Source organism: Bos grunniens, chromosome 2, assembly GCF_055505025.1.
Source record: "Bos grunniens cultivar Pamir isolate PY7600 chromosome 2, Bosgru_T2T1.0, whole genome shotgun sequence".
Taxonomy (NCBI): domain Eukaryota; kingdom Metazoa; phylum Chordata; class Mammalia; order Artiodactyla; family Bovidae; genus Bos; species Bos grunniens.
In genome coordinates this window covers 106,543,580-106,565,728 of record NC_141166.1, presented here as the reverse complement: position 1 = coordinate 106,565,728, position 22,149 = coordinate 106,543,580, and the positions used below count along the sequence as shown (strand labels likewise).

Below are 22,149 nucleotides of genomic sequence, written 5' to 3'. Positions count from 1 at the left end.
GAGAAAGTGCTCTCTAGATATTTAGTAAATGGGCAGATTAGCTAATTTTTAGCACTGTTCTAAGTAGTTCTATTTTTGAAAGCATTGTTTACCACTCTGGGATCTTACCCTCTTATATGTTTTTTCACAGGGATATCATTATATGCAAGATATATAAAAGAATAAAACATCACAAAAGTTACAAATGAAAATTGGCCTTGGTATTTTATAGTAATATTGGATTTATATAATATATATTTAAACAGACATAAATTACATCCATAAGAGAATATATACTGTTTTTGTTACTTATAAAGAAATACATATAGATATGAGTGTAGTTATACATATTTGTATATCCAGAAATGTTTGCAAGGTATAAGAGTAAAAAATAGACTTTTGACTCTCTAGAGCTCAAGGACTACATAATATTCACCTCGTTCTGTGCTATGATGGAACTACTGAGTTTACCATTTAAAATTTAATCTCTAAAAGGAATTAGGGCTTCTGGACCATGTTTTTTCTTCAATATCATTTGGCCTGACTCTTATCTGCATTATTAATGTTCCTCGTTCATCAAGGATGGTGAAGAAATGTCTTATTCAGCAGTATTTCTTGCAGTCACAGAAAACACCAAAGGTAACTTCAGTGTGGTGGGCTCCAAGTCTTTGGGCCTATTAGATAACCTCTCTTACCTTTCAATAATCTTAGGACATTAAAAAAAAAATTTCATCTAAAAGCCCACCAGGACAATAGTTAAAAATTTAGTTCTAAGTCTCATCTCACATTAAATCAGAATCATCAGGAAAGGGCCTAAAAATTTCTATTGAATTGTGCTGTTAGAAAGAGGTAGAAGAAAGTTATAACAAGCTTCCCAGGAGGGTCTTATAAGCAGCAAGTCTGAGAAATCCTGTCTGAGTGATTGGTAACTGGGTAAGGTTCAGGCCTTTAGGAACTCATCATTAGTTGACTGTAGTACTTAATTAATAAAATACTCAAAAGTCAGAATGGACACATCACCAAGTAGCATCTCTGAGTTACCGAGTTTGATTAAGTATGGTCGTGTTATATATCTAAAGACTTACCAGCAATCTGGGCTGAATAATAACAAGGCAGCTTACATTTCAACCTATGTGATTTAGATTTACTAAAAGAAAAGGAGTTCTAACATCAGGGAGACAATTAGCTCATATAGGCCTTTGTAAAAAATTAGGAAAAATTCCCTTTTATCCTCTGGGGAAAACAACTCTGTGCTGGGACAAGGGATTCAGTAAATGAATTTCAACAGGTACTGTGTAGGAGCTTCTCTTTGAAAGGATCACAGGTACTCTTGAATTTTTCATCTCTCAACATATCTTCCAGGACAAATAATTCTACAACCATAACACCTGTAAGGGGAGGAACCATGCCCATCCTACATGGTATGGAACAGTGCCTGTATTGAACTTTTTAAAAAGTTGAATAAATGAATAACCTACCACCTTAATAGATATTGCAAACTGCATTGAAAGCATCCTTCACAATATCTTGAAATTTAGGACCAACCAATAATACTTTCCACAAAGCCAATAATACTTTCTTTTTTTTTTTTTTTTGCAGGGAACCTAACAATCAGCCTGTATGACAGTGTCATATTTCAGAAGGTGGGAGCTGCATGACATACTATTATTATTCAAAAACAATGACTGCCAGAGAATGAAAATGGGGAGGTATGCCAAATACTATTAGCCCATCTGATGGTATTTAATTCTTATATATTCTATGAATGATATACAAAGAATGCAATTTAAAAACTATGTATATATATGTATATTTTTTCACTGTTTTCACTAATTTTTTTTAAATTTTATTTTATTTTTAAACTTTACAATATTGTATTGGTTCTGCCATATATCAAAATGAATCCGCCACAGGCATACATGTGTTGGATTCTTTATTGTCTGAGCTACCAGGGAAGTTCTTCACTAAATTTTACATGGGCATGGAACAAGAAATTTCTACCTCTTCTTTTAAATCTAGTAAAATTCAAAGCTGAGCATCAGTCCCATTGGATTGCCAGAAAATTTAATCTCATTCAATATTACAATCTTCTCTCCCAGGACTCAATCGGAATCCCTGAGGCTTATAGGGTGTTTAGTAAGTGGGAAGCCCATCATAGCTTCTAAGGGCAAACTTATTGGCCGCACTGGATCCCTGACGGTCAGTATTTTAGACTCAATTCTGCTGGGCACACCATGCAACCATTTTTCGGAAGTTTTGCCTCCTTCTGGGTACACTGTCACAGAAGAAGGGGTGGGGCCCTAGGAATCACGGGACCCTATTGCTTTTGGGCTCTGTCCCGGTTTCAAGGACAAACTCAAGCGCTAAGTTTTTGCAAACTCAGCACTTGACATTAGCATGTATTGCCTCCCTCTCTTGCCTTAGATACAATTCTCTGGCTCCTCCTACCCACCAAGAAACCCAGACTCATTTCTTAAATAAACTTATTCCTCTACAGAAGACCCAAGAGCTTTTAAAGTGCCATAAAATAGAATTTCCTGAAATGATGCAAACGACCTCTGTGCTGTCGCAATCCAGCAACCACTAGCCACACATGGCTACTGAGCATTTGAAATGTGGCCAGTGCAATTGATGAATCTAACTTGTAATCTTAGTTAACCATCACAAAAATGTAAACAGCTTCATGTAGCTAGCAGCCACCTTTCTAAGGGCTTTTACTTCCACCCTGCTACAAAAATACTAATAGTCCAACCATCCACACGAATCAAGGAGGATGGAAAAATTAAAAAAGCAGTAGGATATAGCATCTCAGGAAAGTTCTGTGGTGGTGAGTTAGAGGGGTGTTTATTGTGATGTTCAACTTTTCTGTATGTTTGAAAATTCTCAAAGATTTGTGGAAAAAAAATCCTGCCATAAATTAACACCCAGTTATACATGGATTTATGAGCAGGGATTTTGAGGGAGGAGCTCCAGCCATTTTATTCTTTTTCAGAATTTATTATTTATTGATTTGGCTATACACCGAGTTTTAGTTGCAGCACTCAGGATCTTTATTTAAGCATGTTAACTCTTGGTTGCGACACGTGGGATCTTAGCTCCCAACCACGGACTGAACCTGCATCTCCTGCACTGGGAGTGAGGAGTCTTAGCCACTGGACCACCAGGGAAGACCCTTGTTTTAATTCAACTGATTCAGACAAACAATAGGGCTAATAAGGAGGGCCCAGAGCCTGAGGAACCAGGAGATGGATGTAAGGAGAGAGAAAATCTAGATACTTTGAGGTGAGAAAAAAATATATATTAGCTGTTAGGGAAAGTAAAAACTCTGCCTCCAGGCTTACCTCTGAATGGAAGGGTTCTCCTCCCCAGGGAGGTGAAGGCAGTGTCTTTGGGATGGAGGCACTTTCTCTTAGTCACTGTGAGGCTCCAATGAACTTCTGGCCTCATTTGTCACAGATAAAGAAGTCAGGCTGGCAGAGGGAGAGGTTATTTAGGGCAAGCACATCGGAATCACGGGCTAGGAAGCAGCGGCAATCCTGTGGCTGTTAACATAGAGATGCTGAAATTTATTCAGGGAGGGGAGCGACCAAAGGGAAAGCTGAGAGAGGAGGATGAGTGAGAATTGGGTTTGATGTACCCAAAGAAGATCATGCTAGAGCATACCATCCTGCATAACCGAGTCGACTGGGCAGGCACAAAGTTGCTATTCGCTCCTTTATTTTTGCAAACTCAGCACTCGACCTTTAGCATATTTTGCCTCTAAGGAGCATTGGGACTGCTTGGAAACACTGCCATAAACAAAGTCCTCCAGAATCAGATTCTTAGAAAGCTAAGGCTGATTCTTCTCAACCTTAAGATAAAAATTAGAACAGAGGTCTGGTTATCTCACATTCAGAAATAACAGAGTGTCTAGGAAGATGTGCAGTGTGAATTTGATGTTGAGGAAGATTTTTCAGAAGTGAGCTTGGACCTATGGGAATAAAATCTAAAGCAATGTACTGTCTACCTAATGTCACACCAGGCAGAGGGAGAATGATTGCTATTCTTTGTTCTTATTCTATCAATCAGAAAAAGATTCTTTAAAGGAGTAGAAGACAGATGGCATCTTGTCAAGATATTCAGTATATCACAGTTTTAAACATTTAAATAATTCATTGTTTCTATTTCAAAATACCAAACTCTTCTGAAATGTGTTTTTCTGTTTTCTCTCTCTTACTTTTGCATAGATGAAATGTCAACATATAGTCAAGAAATCAAGAAAAAAAAATAACCCCTGGTAAATCTCTGTCATGGTATTTGCGTAGAAACATTTGTTACATCAGGTGAGCCAGAAACAAATTTCTTATCCATCAGTTATCTGAGCTTCTCAGGTATTTTAAAAGAAAAACAAAGTTACCATTAACTACTAAAAGAAGTTAACTACTTCTTTAGTAGTTAATTAACTACTAAAAGAAGTTAATTGAAGGAGTTGAGTGGAAGGATTCCTTGGACTACAAGTGATGTTTCACTTCATTCTTGGTATATTAATCCCTGTAACTGCACAGTTTAGTCTGTTTATTGCACTTACTAAAATAGCTATTAAAGCTGTCACTGCTTATAATATTTCCATTTCCTTTTGTGAATATTTATTCAATGTCTGTCTACCTTTATTAGACTTTATTATTCTCTGTCACTGGTATTCATTTAACATTTGGTGAATGAATGAACGAATGATTAAGCAACACATTGTTATAACTCAGATCACTTCCTCAATTTTCTCCATAATCAGATCAGATCAGACCAGATCAGTCGCTCAATCCTGTCCGACTCTTTGCGACCCCATGAATCGCAGCACGCCAGGCCTCCCTGTCCAACACCAACTCCCGGAGTTCACTCAGACTCACGTCCATCGAGTCAGTGATGCCATCCAGCCATCTCATCCTCTGTTGTCCCTTTCTCCTCCTGCCCCCAATCCCTCCCAGCATCAGATCTTTTCCAATGAGTCAACTCTTTGCATGAGGTGGCCAAAGTACTGGAGCTTCAGCTTTATTATCATTCCTTCCAAAAAAAATCCCAGGGCTGATCTCCTTCAGAATGGACTGGTTGTATCTCCTTGCAGTCCAAGGGACTCTCATGAGTCTTCTCCAACACCACAGTTCAAAAACATCAATTCTTGGGCGCGCAGCCTTCTTCACAGTCCAACTCTCACATCCATACATGACCACAGGAAAAACCATAGCCTTGACTAGATGAACCTTTGCAAAGGAAATATGAAAGGTAAGTGCCTGATCATTAACATCATCTCCCTAATTTACTTAAATGAATAAAATTGGAAAATTTTAAAGGGATGAGTTATGACAAATTTAAAGGGATGAGTTACGAGTTGTTTTTTGCATCGGCAGACTTTTTTTTTGCATTGCCATGCTTCATACACAATGCAAAAGAATGGTACTGTGTGTACTGTGCTATTTGGAGAAGAAAAGAGGACTAGAGAGCATACAACCAGATCCTAATCTCAGAGAGCTAAGATGGCTTGCCCCATAGTGAGGTAAGGAGCCTTCCTGTAACTGTGCTATGAAGTTTTCTTATAAGTGTGCTATGAACTTTCACAAGGTGCTTTTCAATTTTTGAAACATTTTCACATAATCTCATTTAGTCTACATACTAACAAAACAAATATTACGGTCCCATTCCCAATTATCCATTGCAAAGGTATAAACCAAAGCAGAGAAAAGTAAACAACTTTGCCCAAAATTGCAAAGTTATTAACTTTAAGGAATAGAGCCTTAACTCAGATTCAGCAGTTCTGACTTCAGTTAACTTCTAACTTTTCCATAGTGTCACCTCTGAGACTAACTATGTGCCAGTTTATTTGGATAGTACATATTTGCCCTCTATTTTTCTTGCTCAACTTTATAGTAAAATAGCCTTAAGAACAAACACATTATCTTTTTATTATTCATAACTGCTTTGAAGGCTAGGTTGGGAGTAGAAAACTGGGGGCCTTTGGGTAGATTATTTCATATTTGGGGGCTTCATCTGTAAAATACAGAGATTGGATAATTGATTCTAAAGTTCTTTCCAGCTCCCAAGTTTAATAATGTTATATGTTTATCTTTTTTATTTTTTGCATACTTACCTTTACTTTTGTCTTCACCAGAACCACCTATTTTTCTTAAGCGTTTTCCTTTAATTTCTCAAATATATCATAAAATAATATAGATACCAGTGTATTGATGTAGGAATTGGGGAGAAGAAAGCCAAACAGAGGCACAACTGAAGGGCTTTAACAGTCCTATAAGATGTGCTAAATGCTTATGGAATCAATACTGTGCTCTGTGTTTGGAGAAGTTGAGAGTATAATTAATTAGAAGTTAAAGTTATTCAGTGACTACTATATACCTAACACTGCTGTGTTCATTAAATATTAACTCATTTAACCTTAACAGCATTCTGAGGTATTAGTCTCACTTTACAGCACAAGCACAGGAAAGTTAACTAATTTGTCCAAGTAAACAGCTAGGGAATGGTGGTATCAAAATTTGATTGCAGGGGTTCCCTGGTGGCTCAGTAGTAAAGAATCCACCTACAGTGTAGGGGGCGCAGGTTCGATCCCTGGGTTGGGAAGATCCGCTGGAGAGGGCATGGCAACCCACTCCAGTACCAAAGAAGATTCTTGTCCAGAGAATCCCAAGGACAGAGGAGTCTGGCGGGCTATAGTCCATAGGGTTGCAAAGAGTCACACACGTCTGAAGCGACTTAGCACGCACACATGGCCTACTCCAGCGACCAGGCTGATCCCCACTTCACTATACTGTGTGGCTTTAAGGTACTCCCCATTCAGTAGAAAAGATTACATGAACAAAAAATGCACCATAACTATAATACAAATATATATATAAAAGTGTGTTAAGTCTTACAGAACACTATGTGTTTTATGAATGGTTATAGAATGTATTATGTGTCAGGAACTTTTTGTCTATTATTAGGTATTTATTTTCTTTAGTAAATATGGAAAATTAAGCTCAGGAAATTAACCTTCCCAAGTCATGAAAAATAACAGCACACCAGGGGGTTTCATCTCAGGTCTAGGAGACCATGTTCTTGCTACTGTACCATGCAGTCTCACACATTCAGTCAGTTATGGCAATCATTAAAGGCTTCACAGAGAGTAAGACGGAGAAGGCAATGGCACCCCACTTCAGTACTCTTGCCTGGAAAATCCCATGGACGGAGGAACCTGGTAGGCTGCAGTCCATGGGGTCGCTAGGAGTCGGACACAACTGAGCGACTTCACTTTCACTTTTCACTTTTATGCATTGGAGAAGGAAATGGCAACCCACTCCAGTGTTCTTGCCTGGAGAATCCCAGGGACGGGGGAGCCTGGTGGGCTGCCGTCTATGGGATCACACAGAGTCGGACACGACTGAAGCAACTTAGCAGCAGCAGAGAGTAAGAGTTGAGATGAATTCTAAAAAAAGAGTAGGCTTTTTTCATATGGAGAAATGGCTCAGAGCAAAGTAAGGGAAAGTATTCTCAGAAGGAATGGTTGTCCCATCTGCCTGGAATAAAGTGTTAGTCACTCAGTCATGTCCCACTCTCTGTGACCCCATGGACTGTAGCCCACCAGGTTCCTCTGTCCATGGGATCCTCCAGGCAAGAATACTGGAGTGGGTGGCCATTCCCTTCTCCAGGGAATCTTTCCGACTCAGGGAATGAACCCAGGTCTCCCATTTTGCAGGCAGATTCTTTACCATCTAAGCCACCAGGGAAGCCCATGTGAACAAAAGATCATGTGACCTTATGCAAGGACCAAGTTACCAGGCGTATCAAAGCAAATTTCCAAAGTAGTTTTAATCCAAAAAACACTCATGGAGCGCCAGATATGGTGATTTGTGCTAAATACTTTAACCTTAGAACAGAATTGAATGAAGGGAATTTTATAAATTAAAGTGGTCTAAGTGTGCAGCCTTCCAATGGTCTGACAGTCCAAGTTTAGACATTAAAGATCTCAGAAAGATACCTTGATCATCTGCTCCTTTAACTGTAATCTTCAGAAATTTTCTTCCAGATGGACTCTTTACTTGAAACTAAAAGCGTACAGTTTAAGATTATATATGCTGACCAGGACCTTGTTGTTCAGTCACTCAGTCACGTCTGACTCTGTTACCCCACAGACTGCAGCACGCCAGGCTTCCATGTCCCTGACCATCTCCCGGAGCTTGCTCAGACTCATGTCCATTGAGTCGGTGATGCCATCCAACCATCTCTCCCTCCATCTTCTCCTTCTCCTCCTGCCTTCAATCTTTCCAAGCACCAGGGTCTTTTCTAATGACTCAGTTCTTCGCATCAGGTGGCCAAAGTATTGGAGCTTCAGCTTCAGCATTATTTGATGAGGACCTTGGTTTCTGGTATTCTCTGCTGCATACCAACTATGGATTAATCCGCAGACTCTGAAAATCAGACCAGCAGGTAATACCAGCTGTCCATCAGCACAAACATTTAGCTTGACTATAAATGATGGAAACAAACAAATAAGAACTAGTCTTTATGAAATAATATGTGCCTCTTTGAAGAGAATGCACTCTTAAGGAAAACCAGTGAGAAATACTGTCTAGCATTGGAGCCTGTTATCTTAGTCATTCTTTCCCACAAAATTGACATTACCTAAACTCCTGGCATATAAAAAGGTTAATGTTTTTTGACTGCTTAACAAACTTAAGATCTGATTAAGGCAACTCTGAATTATATCAACTAAATTAAAATAATTAGGATTGAAATTTGGAATCCGTGTAAAAGATTCTACAAAGATTACCTAAACCTCAAATCTTACTTTGAAAATATCTTTAAGCAGAAATACGAAATCTCTTATTTCATTATATTTCAATTTAGTTCACTAAATAACTTAAGAAATCTATCAGCAACTGACAGTTGCCTAACTGGTACAAACATAAATGTTTGCGTAGGGATTAAATCTATTTTCAGTTTAAAATCGGCAATATTATTTTTAACTAAAAAAGGAAATGTCAACCCACTCCAGTGTTCTTGCCTGGAGAATCCCAGGGATGAGGGAGCCTGGTGGGCTGCCGTCTATGGGGTCGCAGAGAGTCGGACACGACTGAAGCGACTTAGCAGCAGCAGGTTACTTTATTAGTTTCTCTCGTTATCAGGGAGTAAAAAAGAGCTTTTTTTCTTTTTTTTTAAGGACTAATTTAAAGTGCATTCTAACAGTAAACGCGAGATTTCCAGCAATGCTTGCAAAGATGGGCCCAAGTGTGATTTTTCTGCGCCACCTTGTGGCCATAATGCAACTACTACACGTGAAAGTTAAAGGCTTTTTCCTGAGCTGCTGAGGCCTTCTAAACAGCCGCACTGCGGGAACTCAAACATGCAGAAAATGGTATCTTTCTTTGTAGTCAGTGATGGGAAACAGACTTGCCCTTATCCCTCCGTTCTCTTCCATTTCCTTCATTCTTTAATTCCTTATCCTGGGGACCGCCCTCCCACCGCCCTCCTAGGGTCGTTTCTGCGTTTGACCTCTCCACCTCCCGGGGCATCCGGTGGGTACGGCCCCCTTCCCCATGCGCAGCCCTCCCTCCAGGTCCCCGCCGGCGCCTGACCTGCAATCCCAGCCGCGAGGGCCCGCCCCCTCACACTGGCAGCCAATGGCGGCTCGGATCCGCCCCGCCCCTCCTGCCGCGTCCCGAGCGAGTTTGGGCCTGGGCGGCAGGGCTTGAGCCCCTGGCTCTGCTATTAGGCTTCGGTAGGCGCACAATCAGGAGGCCTGCGGCCTGGCCTTTGGGAAGCCATGGACTCGCAGGGGCTGAAGGTGAGCGGGCAAGACGTGCTGCGTGTTGCAGTGGGGGGATGGCGAGGGGCCGCGGGGCGTGGGGAAGCGCGCGGGCCGACCGGGCGAGGCCGTTGTTACTTGCGGTGCCCGCTGCCCAGCCTGGCTGGGTGTCCCCGTTTGGAGCGCCGGCCTGTGATTTACATCACCTGCTCTCCCTCCGCCGACCCTGCTTAGGAAGCTTCATGCCGGGCAGCCTTCCCCACGCGCTGCGTTCCGAATTGCCGTTAGTGTGCGGGCCCATCCTGTTGGTCGTCTTCACTTTTACTTTTGTACCCTGTTTGCTCATAAGGTTTTTAGTCATTTTATGACACTGAGTGCGACTCCGAGATGCGATTTTTAAGGACTCCAGCAAACTAGTGTCAGCAATCCCCCTGCGACGGTAAAAGGGGCAAAAAGATTTTATGAAATCAATTAAAGACATAGGCTTGAAAATGGAGTATTTTAGGGTGATGGTCGGACACGACTAAGCGACTGAACAACAACTTCTCTGTTTACCACTGATGCATCTCTTCGGCAAATATTTAATGACGATCCACTTACGAAATGATGATACGAAAACAAAGATATGAGGCTTGGAAATAAAATAAGTTACTTTTTAGGATCATGATCTCCATTCATTTGTTCACTGATTCCCTTGTTCAACACATGTTGAAGGAGGGCTCACTGTCTGTCCACTGGAACTGGGGATAGTAATGAATAGAACAGTCCCCGCCTTCACCGATTTTATAGTCTATTGCTGGCGAAAACCTTAATTAAATCAATTCAACAAATGTTTATTGAATGTGTCCCATGTGTCTAGCATTGTTCTAAGCCCTGAGGATAATAAGCCCCGCAATAATAAAGCTAAGAAAAACCCTCCCAAATTTTTCTACATTTGATGGGGGGAGGAGTTAGTCCCTATACAGGTGAAAGCAGTGTGTATTGTTTGCTGGTGATGAGTGGATGGAGAACACTTAGCCAATGATAGTGTCTTTTGCTTTTTTGTCTGAAACTTAATTTTCCTGTGGAGCTTTCCCCGTCCCCTTAAATTTGTTCTTCATATTGCCACCTAAATGAACTTTTCAATAAAAACACTTCTCATGCTAAAAAGTGTTGTTTTTAGCATGTTCTAGTCTAAATCAACTCAATAGGAGGTCCTTGACTCCAGCTTTTTCTCCAACCACCTCTTCCAATTATCCCTGTTCTACTTAAGCGTCTAGAAATGGCCAACTTTCTCTATAATGGGCCAGGTGGTACATATTCAGGCATTATCGACCATAGGGTCTCCGTGGTATCGAGTCTGCCGTCATAGCATGAAAACAGCCATAGACAGACAATACTTAAGCAAATGAGCCTGGCTTTGTTCCAATAAAACTTTACTTACGGACACTGAAAGTTGAATTTCATGTAAGTTTCATATGTTATATTTTTCTTCTTTTTCCTCAACCATTTGAACATGTTGACTTGCTGGCTGTTTGAAAGCAGGCAGCAGGCCAGACATGGCCCATACGCCACAGTGGGCCAGTCCCCGCTCCCGCATACAAGGATGGTTTTAGTCCTCTCCATCCTCACCCGATCCCGGTGAATCATGGCTTAATTCTGCCTTCTGTGTTGTTTGAGGTCCTCTTTTGGCCGACTTCCTTATGAATCATGAAGAGGGATAGGTAAGAGTATGTATGTAGGAAGTAGGAGTTTGTGAATAGAGTCAGTTTCTAAGTCCTCCCCAAGAATTTTACTCTCCTATCCTCCCATACCCCAACCTCACTCTCCTGCATTCCCAAAGCAGTTTATAAGCTCTTTTCTTGCATTTGCTACACTACATTTCAGTCTTTTAAAAACTTTGTTTTATTGAAGTATAGTTGATTAACAATGTTGTATTTCTAGTGTACAGCAAAGTGACTCAGTTATAATTAACTGAGTTAATTCTTTATAGTTAAATGAGTTAATTCTTTTTCATATTCTTTTCCATTGTGGTTTATCACAGGATATTGAATGTAGCTCCCTGTGCTATAGTAGGGAGAAGGCAATGGCACCCCACTCCAGTACTCTTGCCTGGAAAATCCCATGGATGGAGGTGTCTGGTAGGCTGAGGTCCATGGGTCCGCTCAGAGTCGGACACAAGTGAGCGACTTCACTTTCACTTTTCACTTTCATGCATTGGAGAAGGAAATGGCAACCCACTCCAGTGTTCTTGCCTGGAGAATCCCAGGGACGGGGGAGCCTGGTGGACTGACGTCTATGGGGTCGCACAGAGTCGGACACGACTGAAGTGACTTAGCAGTAGCAGTGTATAGTAGGGACCTTGTTGTTAATCCATTCTCTGTATAACAGTTTCTGCTAACTCCAAATTCCCAATATCTCCCTTCCTCCCTGGCTACCACCAGTCTCTTCTTTCTGTCTGTGAATCTGTTTCTGTGTCATAAATAAGTTCATTTGTGTTATATGTTAATTCCACATTTAAGTGATATCATATGTTATTAGTCTTTCTGACTTCACTTAGTATGATAATCTCTAGGTTTATTTATGTTGCCGCAAAATGGCATTTTTATTATTAATATTCCATTATGTGTATGTGTGTATATATATATATACACTACATCTTCTTTATCCAGTCTTCTGTCAATGGACATTTAGGTTACTTCCATGTCCTGGCTATTGTAAATAGTACTGCTGTGAACATTGGGGTATATGTACCTTTTTGAATTGCAGTTTCCTCCAGATATATGCCCAGGAGTGAGATTGCAGGATCATATGGCAACTCTATTTTTAATTTTTTGAGTAGCCTCCATATTGTTGTCCATAGTGACTGCACCAACTTACAGTCCCACCAACAGTGCAGGAGGGTTCCCTTTTCTCCACACTCTCTGCAGCAATTATTATTTGTAGATTTTTTTAATGATGGCCTGTGTGAGGTGATATTTCATTGTAGTTTTGATTTGCATTTCTGTAATAATTAACGATGTTGAGCATCTTTTAATGTGTCTGTTGGCCATCTGTATGTCTTTGGAGAAATATCTGTTTAGGTCTTATGCCCGTTTTTCCATTGGGTTGTTTGGGTTTTTTTGTTGTTGTTTTTTCTGAATTGTATGAGCTGTTTGTATATTTTGGACATTAAGCAAATATTTTGCAAATATCTTCTCGCAGTCCATGGGTTGCCTTTTCGTTTTGTTTATGATTTCCTTTGCTATGCCAAAACTTTTAAGTTTGATTTGGTCCCATTTGTTTGTTTTTTCTTTTATTTATATTGTCTTGGGAAACTGACCTAAGAAAACAATTGGTACTATTTATGTCAGAGAATGTTTTGCCTAGGTTCTCTTCTAGGAGTTTTATGGTGTCGTGTTTATTTTTTAGTTTTTAAGTCATTGAGGTTTTTTTGTATATTTGGTGTGAGGTTGTGTTTTAACTTCATTGATTTACGTGCCACTGTTCAGCTTTCCCAGCACCACTTGCTGAAAGAGACGGTCTTTTCTCCATTGTGTCTGTAACTCCAACATATTCTTAACCTCCTTTGTTGAAGATTAATTGACTATAGATGTGTGGTCAAATAGTCTTTAGATTCTAGTCTCTGTTGACAATTTTAAGCATTTCTGGGGCTTTTCTGGGACAAGAACCGTGTCTTATTCATCTTTATAGTCACTGTACTTTGTCCAGTGTCTGGCACTCAGTAAATGTTTTTGGACTGGACAACCTAACCTGAACGAAGATAGTAGAAATTGGTGTAGGGAGTGGGAAGTAGACTCGAGCAACAGAAGAGCCTACTGACTGGTTAGACTTAGGGGGACTATGCAAACAGGAAGAGAGAATTTCTGACTAGGTGTCTGGCTTGGGTGGTGGAGAAACTGAAAATAGAAATCTGGAGCTGCGATAAGAGGTCTTGACACGTTTTTCTGTTTTGTTTTGTTTTTTTAATATCATCAACATATGGAGTTTGGAGGAACTTTTTTCCCCCCCTGAATAGGAGGAATTGAGTACGATAATTCAATGAATCCTCACAATGACCTGTAAATGACTACCAGCATTTTATCAGTGAGCAAACTGAGGTGCTGTCGGATAGACCAGAAATTTGAAACCAGGTCTTTTTACTTTAAAATCCATGTCCTTTGTAGGTTACCCTGCCCCTGCCTTTCAGGAGAGTTATATAGGTGCTTAGCGATACTAAATGCTGAACAGAAAATCAAGTAAGATGATATTAAAAGGGTCCAATTCTTTGCTATCCTGTGCACTGTAGCCCGCCAGGCTCCTGTGTCCGTGGAATTCTCCAGGCAAGAATCCTAGAGTGGGTTGCCATGCCCTCTTCCAGGGGATCTTTCCAACCCAAGGATCCAACCTGAGTCTCCATCTGAGCCCCCAGGGAAGCCCCAAAAGTGTCCTTAGTTGTGGCAAACCAAGGAGTCACTTGCAACCTTAGGGAAGCGGCTCTGGAGGAAACCTGCACTCTTCTGAGATGTGCTGTGGGGGTCTTGGAAATGGCATCTGAATCATGCTGTGAAGAAGCTGTGGCTGAGACGGGACCAGAGATCTGCAACCAGAGGAGGGAAGCGTAGTGAAGGTTACAGAGGACGTTTGCCTGACTCTTCTAGAAAAGCTCTCAGACCCTCCACAAACAGTAGATTGGGAAAAAAAAAAAAAAAAAAGGAGCTGTATAGACACTCATTTTAACCCTGTCAATGAGTGCTTCATTTGTGTTTCTCACAGATGAGCAGCTGAAGAGTCATACTAGATAGGTATGGAATGGCCTGAATTGGTTCGTGGAGGTGAATCAGGTGTATCTTAGTAATGGGGAGTATGGAATATGGTTTCCTTCTTTGATTAGGTTAGCAACTAAGCCTTAGATAAGATCCTAAGAAAAACAGTATAAAGCATAGCTGATGGTGGGCTTCCCAGGTGGCACCAGTGGGGAAGACCCTGCCTATCAATGCAGGAGACATTAGAGTCACAGGTTTGATCACTGGGTTGGGAAAATCCCCTGGAGAAGAGAATGGTTACCCACTCCAGTACTCTTGCCTGGAGAATCCCATGGACAGAGGAGCCTGGGGGGCTGCAGTCTATGGAGTCTCAAAGAGTCGGACACGACTGAAGCGACTTAGCATAGCTGATAGTACTTTTCTGCCTTGTATATGAATAATGTAATTTTGAAAAAAAGCCTGAAGAGAGTGATTTCCTTTAAAAAATAGATTCTTTGTTTTACTGACAATTATTTATCGTGGAACTCAGAAAACATAATCTTTGACAATAAATTGCTGGGTTTAATAGGTCATTACTTTGTGATGCTACAAAAGCAAAGTAGAAACAAAGTGTTGTTTGTTTTAAGAAACCTATAGTCTGGCGATAGAAGCCTCTGGTCTTTTTTTAAAGTTTTTTGGTAATTGAAAGTACTCTGACTTCAATATTGTTAAGAAAGCATTTAGGAGAAAAAGATTGAAATTATTAGAAAATATTGTTATTTTAGTAGTCTTATGTTGATTGTGTTCTACATTCCTTAGTACTAAGTGCTAGGCTTTAACAATATTTAAGGAACTTAGAAGAAAAATATGGTAAGTTTTAGATTATTCAAGATCTTAGATTAATGCCTGCTTGTTAGAGTATTTCAGAACATTGGAATCTCTCTTAACTTTATCTTTATTTCCTTTTAGGCTTTGATTAATTACTACTGTCAGGAGAGATATTTCCACCATGTGTTACTTGTTGCCAGTGAGGGAATGAAGAGCTACGGCAGTGACCCAGTCTTCAGGTTTTATCATGCCTATGCTACATTAATGGAAGGTACATGCTAATTATTAAGCACTCCCACAAGTTTTAAATTATTGTTTTGCACCAAGAATAATTTTTCACTTTGTGGTTTTGATTTTCAGGTAAAATTCAAGAAGCTCTTCGAGAATTTGAGGCTATTAAAAATAAACAAGATGTATCACTTTGTTCTCTAATTGCACTGATATACGCTCATAAAATGAGCCCTAATCCAGGTATAGTATTTAAGTATAATGCTTAGACAGTTTTTTTACTCAGTTCATTTTGATTTTTGTCAATGACCTTAACCTTCAGTCTGTATTATATATTATCTGTGGATACTATTAATATCATATTTGTTTTATCATCCTAACAAGACCTTAAGTTTATTAAGCACAAGAAATGTGAGTCTTCTCTAGCTTTCATATTTCTTATATACTATGGAAGAAGTTTCATTAGCCTGTAGGAATTGTTTGAATTAATACAAAGGTGACTATGTGTTATCAATGGTTAAACCAAAAAAGGACAGCTCAAAACAGGCGTATACCTAAATTACTCTGTAGCAGCCAACTTTAACTTGTGTGCATATATAGTTAAATGCGCTTCCTCTCTTCTACTATATCTTAAGCTTCTTAAAAGCTCTTATACCCCCCAAGGGGGCTAGCTCTTTTTAAGATATTCAGTAAATTTTTATCCAGTAGTAGGTTGGGATATATGATTAGATTATATAAGGAACTTTATACATAAACCAGCAATTAAAATTAGGTTAACTGTCTTAATATTTAGTGTATCGTAATGGCTGAGGCAGAACAGTATTAAAATTTTAGGTAATAACAAAGAAATAATATTGTATTCATCCATACATATCTAGTAACAGCTAATAGCATCATAAAAAGATCTTGTTTCAAGTAATTGGACATTTACCAAATGTCATAGAATTGTTTAAAATAATAGAAAACAGTTTTTTCTTAATCAGAGTATCACTTACATCCTTCCCACACATATTCGTGTACAAATCAATAAAATGTTATTTAATATGTTTAGCTTGTAAACAGATCTAACAACTAGATACTTTCTGCAAGGGACAGATAAAGCAAGGGGTTCCCAACCTTAGGGTGGTAGACCAGTACCTCCTGTCAGATCAGTGGCGGTATTAGATGAGGAATAAAATGCACAATAGATGTAATGCACTTGAATCATTCCCAGACCAGTCCCCTCCAAGTTTGTGGTAACACTGTCTTCCTGGAACGGGTCCCTGGTATTGAAAACATTGGGGACTGCTGAAGAGGAGCCACAAGAATTGTAAGAAGTGATCTGCAATATCAGTTTATAATTTAGTTGGGAAAGAAAATGTTAAACCTACAAAGATTAAATACTAATGTTATTATTAAGTAAAATGATACAAAATAAAACAGACGAATCCATAATTAATTGAAAATGGCATGTACTGTTTATCCATAACAGTAGGCTGGGAGGGCTTTGTGGAAATGGAGATTGATCTTGTCTTTAAAGGATAGCTAGGGTTTGAGTATAAAGCATATTTGTCAGACAGGAGAACTTGGTGGGCAAATATGTCAAAATGGTTCAGGATTAGGCTCCTCTCTGGATCCCCTTTCTCTGTGCTCCAGCAGGAGTGTGTATAGCTGGAGCAGAGAGTTTACATAGGAAAGCTAATGTAGTCAGTAAGCCTAAAAAAAAAAAGTAACAAAATATGCTTCCTGGAAGCAAGTTGTCATTTAATTGGTTATTCCCAAGAGTACTGGTTCTGTTGGAAAATGTGATTTCCAGGACACTAAAAAGATGGAGGCAGAAGTATTGTTTAGAGACACCTGAGTCCTCACTCGACTTTGCATAGATGATGCTGAGTGGGCTTGAACTCAGGAGAGGCCCAGAAGCCTGTCAGTCTCCCTGAGAAAGGGCCTAGATTGTTCTTGTACATTCTTCATGAATATTGATGAAAGCCCTGGTTATGAAAAGGCTGTGATGCATTAAGAACTGGAGCTGATATCCAGCAAGAGCCAGCTTTGTGAGCTAACCGATTCTCCGCTTGATGGAAATATAGGCAGGAAGGTGCAATGCCTGCTTCCTCCCTGATAAGTTCTGTTTCTGTATCACGACTATTTGATGAAAATTTCTGAAGGTGTTCCATGGGCGTGTTGGGCAGAAAGGATATCTTGCCAAGCAGTCTGGCCCTCCAGAATGCGATTTTGTTTCCTAAATTCTTCACTTGGTAATCCTTCACTTAAGTTTGTATCACTAGAGTTAAGAGGAAGAATCATGTACTTTCCTTGGTAGCCATTTCCCAAAAGGTAGTCTGTTAGAATCTCAACCCTCAACTTTCACATTTCTTTTTCCTATTACCTGACTGATCCACATTCTGATTTGACCCAGGATTTGGATCTAATTGACATTTGTGTCCTAAGCACATACGTAACAGATTGAATAGAAGTGATTAGAGTTCTAGAAGTCACTCAGTCATGTTGGTCTCCTTTGTGACCCCACGGACTGTAGCCCTTCAGGCTCCTCTGTCCATGAGATTCTCCAAGCAAGAGTACTGGAGTGGGTAACCATTCTCTTCTCCAGGGCATCTTCCCACCCCAGGGATTGAACCCACGTGTCTTGTTTCTCCTGCATTGGCAGGCAGATTCCTTACCATTAGCACCACCTGGGGAGCCCATTAAACTATATAAGTAGCAGTAATTATACCACTTTTCATTGGCCAATGACAGCAGCCTGACATGTTTTAGAATTGGATTAAGAATTAGGGTAATTTGACTACTAGTTCTGGGTTTTCCCTTAATAATTGTCCTATATTAGAATCATTACTAACTTTTTTTTTTTATGTCTTGAGAATGACGTAAAGTATAGAATGGCAATGTGGTCACAGTAGTTGTTAGCTACACATGGCCGTAGAGCATTTGAAATGTGTCTTACTTGAGGATATGAATTTTAAATTTAATTAATTTACTTTTACTGGTAGTTGATTCAGTTGTTAGAAATATGTTTAGGATGAATATATGATTGTGTTTTTTCCAAAATAAATTTTATGAAATCTAAGCATATATTAAGATTTTCTGAAGAAAATGTAGCATCTTAATTGAGATGTGCTTTGTGTAAAGTGCATATCAGAATTTAGAAAGAAGGGAAAAAAAGGAAATTATCTTCTTAATTTTCAAATCCATATGAAATGATCATTTGGATATATTGGGTTAAATAAAATATATCATTAAAGTCAATTTTACTTCTTTTTACTTCTTTGTAGCTACTAGGAAATTTTAAATTACTTAGTTCAGTTCAGTTGCTCAATAGTGTCCGACTCTTTGCGACCCCATGGACTGCAGCATGCCAGGCCTCCCTGTTCATCACCAACTCCTGGAGTTTACTCAAACTCATGTCCTTTGTGTCGGTGATGCCATCCAACCATCTCATCCTCTGTCGTCCCCTTCTCCTCCCGCCTTCAGTCTTTCCCAGCATCAGGGTCTTTTCCTATGAGTCAGTTCTTCGCATCCAGTGGTCAAAGTATTAGAGTTTCAGCTTCAGCATGTCTTTCCAATGAATATTCAGGACTGATTTCCTTTAGCATGGACTGGTTGGATCTCCTTGCTGTCCAAGGGATTCTCAAGAATCTTCTCCAACACCACAGTTCAAAAGCATAAATTCTTTGGCACTCAGCTTTCTTTATAGTCCACCTCTCACATCCATACATGACTACTGGAAAAACCATAGCTTTGACTAGACGGACCTTTGTTGGCAAAGTAATGTCTCTGCTTTTTAATATGCTGTCTAGGTTGGTCATAATTTTTCTCCCAAGGAGCAAGCATCTTTTAATTTCATGGCTGCAGTCACCACCTGCAGTGATTTTGGGGCTTGCATATTTCTTGCATTTATTTCTACTAGTGTTGCTATAGAGAGAAGAACTATATTCTCTGCTGTTAATCATCTGATCTATCGTAAACTCTTGATCTAGAATTTAATTTTCACTTAATGTGTTTTTTCCCTCTCCTAGATAGAGAAGCTATTCTCGAGTCAGATGCCAGAGTGAAAGAGCAGCGTAAAGGAGCTGGACCAAAAGTTTTGTACCAAGCAGGCTTGTTTTTGTGGCACGTTGGTCGGCATGATAAAGCGAGAGAATATATTGACCGAATGATCAAGATATCAAATGGGAGTAAAGAGGTAGCTGATTTTCTTATTTTGAAATAGTATCATTAAAGAAAGCTTAATGTTGTTTATATATTCAGTGGTGTTCTTTGTTATTGCCCACTCTATGCTCACTTTATAAGTAACAGCTTTATTTTAATATTTTATAAAATTCTGGTTTTCTTAGGTTGCTTTTTTTTAATGCAGTCTATTAGCTCTTGACGAGATCCTTCCTGCTTCCTTCCCTCCCTTCCTTCCTGTCCTTTCTCTTTCCTTCCTTCCCACTCTCCGTATCGAACTGCTCTAGGTACAGGGCACCGTTATGTGCACTGTTAATAGAAAGATAAGAAATGCATAAACTTGACTTTCATGAACGAATCACCTAGCAGTGTTGTAGAGCACATACCCAGTTAATATTATGAGAAAATTGACAAATGGAATGAGAAGTGTGATTAAAATGTGCAGGGAAATATTAGTTAGCATTTATTGCTCATTTACTTTGTGCCTGGCACTATTCACCCATTACATAAACATTAGGAGAATGAAGAAGAATTTCTTGAAGGAAGTAGTATTTGAGCTAAAATTTGAAAGAGGGATACAGTTTCCACCAGCAAAGATTATGGAAAAGGGAATTAGATATACCCAATACGGAAATAAGGAAAACAAGGAGACATGTAGGTTCTGGACAGTGAGAACCTCACATCTGACCAGAGTTTAGGGTAAACGGAAGAGAATGGAAGAAAAGGTTGGAAAAGTAGATTGGGACAAATTGAAGGATCTTCATGGGTAGGTACAAATATTTGTATCTAATTTGATATGCATTAAGGGTCACTGAAGATTTTTAATCATGTCAGTGTTACTTTAAAGTGAAAATTCAGAATATGAATTTAGCAAAGGTTTACAGGATGAACTGGCCTGGGAAGGAACCAGAATGCAGGCCCCTTTACAAAGGTAGTACTTTCTGCCAAAGGTTTTAAGGATCTACACTAAAATTATACAGTGGATAGGAACTTGAGAATTATCAAATACCTGCAGGAATTAACAACTTATTATAAATAGTGCAGGAAAGATACTGAGGTGTCAGATATCAAGGATGTCTCTCTGAAGTTTTAAGCCTGGACAATTCAGAGACTAGTTAATGTGGATAGAAATTACACTGGGATGAGAAAGTAATCTTGGAGAGAGATGATGTGTTTGCCTTTAGACGTGCTATATTTCAGGCACTGGCAGGACAGTGAGATGGAGACAGTAGATGAACTTTTGGAAAGAAGAGAAAAAATTAGAAGAGGTGTTGGACTAGAAATAAAAGTTGGGAATCATGCACAAGTTTGAAACAATTCAAATAAGGACAGTGATCTAGTGAGTAGAAGTAGCATTGTTTAAGAATTCTTACCTGTCTTTTCAGGTCTAATACAGGGAAGTAAATATGATCTTAGTTAAAGATTTAGAAGATTTAGTAATTCACCTAGAATTTTTTTTTACAAAGGAGCAGATTTCATAATTTTTTATTTGGCATTAAAAAGAAAAATAATATATGAGTATCCGTTTTATTTCTAATCCTATAAACCTTACAGCCCATTGGCTTACTAACATTTCTGAAGGTAAATGTTCATGACTGCTTCATTTTTAAATTTCTGAGGGCATTTTATCCTTTTATTTGAATCTCACTGAACTAGTCAAACAGAATGAGATAGTTGCCAAATTATCTTAATATTTAATAAATGTGAAACAAGGAACTTCTTCCTCATCTTATTTCATTTGGTCTGCTTCCCCCCAAAAAAGTAACAAATTCTTATTTATGTACTGAATTACATGTTTAACAATTATTATTAATAGTTTATTTAAAAAGCCCCACGTAAGAATATTGGTTATTTAGCATTAATGGTTTTACAAACTTATTCGTATTAATACTGGCTATAGTAGTAATCTTAAAGACTGAAACTCATAATAGTTCTCAAGACTCTAGGCTGGCAAGGGCTTGAAAGTGATTTTATTGTAGTCTTATTTTTTATAAGATTATTCAATAGAGTGATTTTTGTGACTGATTACAAATAAGAATGATGTAGCATTTAACTCATCCATGTTTGTTTCTTTCATTTCCAAGAAAAAATAAAAGAATTATTTGTTTTACAGGGACAGGTTTTGAGAGCATGGCTTGATATTACAAGAAGAAAAGAACCTTATACTAAAAAAGCATTAAGATACTTTGAAGAGGGATTGCAAGATGGGAATGATATTTTTGCTCTACTGGGTAAGGTGAGTTGGAGTTAGATTAATAAAATGATGTTTTAAAATTTATTTGTAGTATATCTGAAACCCAACAAAACTAAGTAGCTCAAAATGATGGTTTTAAATGTTGCTTTCAACTCTCAACTGCATTTGTATAGGATGATGAACAGTAAACTAGGGAAAAGTACTCCCTGCCAAATTCTTAAATCCTGGATCAATTTTATTTGTTTTTGCTGTTGCTGTTGTTGGTTGTGATGGTTCCTACATTA

At 39.0% G+C, this 22,149-nt stretch overlaps 1 protein-coding gene and 1 long non-coding RNA gene across 7 annotated transcripts in view; one reads left to right on the top strand and one right to left on the bottom strand.

Annotated features, from left to right (window-relative positions):
• Positions 1 to 4,581: 4,581 nt before the first annotated feature.
• On the bottom strand, positions 4,582 to 9,557 carry LOC147378462 (uncharacterized). The gene is made up of 2 exons (XR_015152747.1): positions 7,982 to 9,557; positions 4,582 to 5,213 (listed from the first exon to the last, which is right to left on the bottom strand). It is a non-coding gene; the product is annotated as an uncharacterized LOC147378462 (long non-coding RNA).
• A 101-nt stretch (positions 9,558 to 9,658) lies between these two features.
• TTC21B (tetratricopeptide repeat domain 21B) overlaps positions 9,659 to 22,149 on the top strand; it is a 105,094-nt gene continuing 92,603 nt past the window's right edge. For all 6 annotated transcript variants that reach the window (XR_015152743.1, XR_015152719.1, XM_086370689.1 and 3 more), the window contains exons 1-5: positions 9,659 to 9,787; positions 15,421 to 15,550; positions 15,640 to 15,750; positions 19,521 to 19,687; positions 21,785 to 21,907. Coding sequence is in view for 4 of the 6 variants with exons in the window: in XM_086370689.1 (XP_086226815.1) it covers positions 9,767 to 9,787; positions 15,421 to 15,550; positions 15,640 to 15,750; positions 19,521 to 19,687; positions 21,785 to 21,907 (552 nt within the window). In the remaining 2 variants the exon portion in view is untranslated. The remainder of the gene's footprint in view (positions 9,788 to 15,420; positions 15,551 to 15,639; positions 15,751 to 19,520; positions 19,688 to 21,784; positions 21,908 to 22,149) is intronic.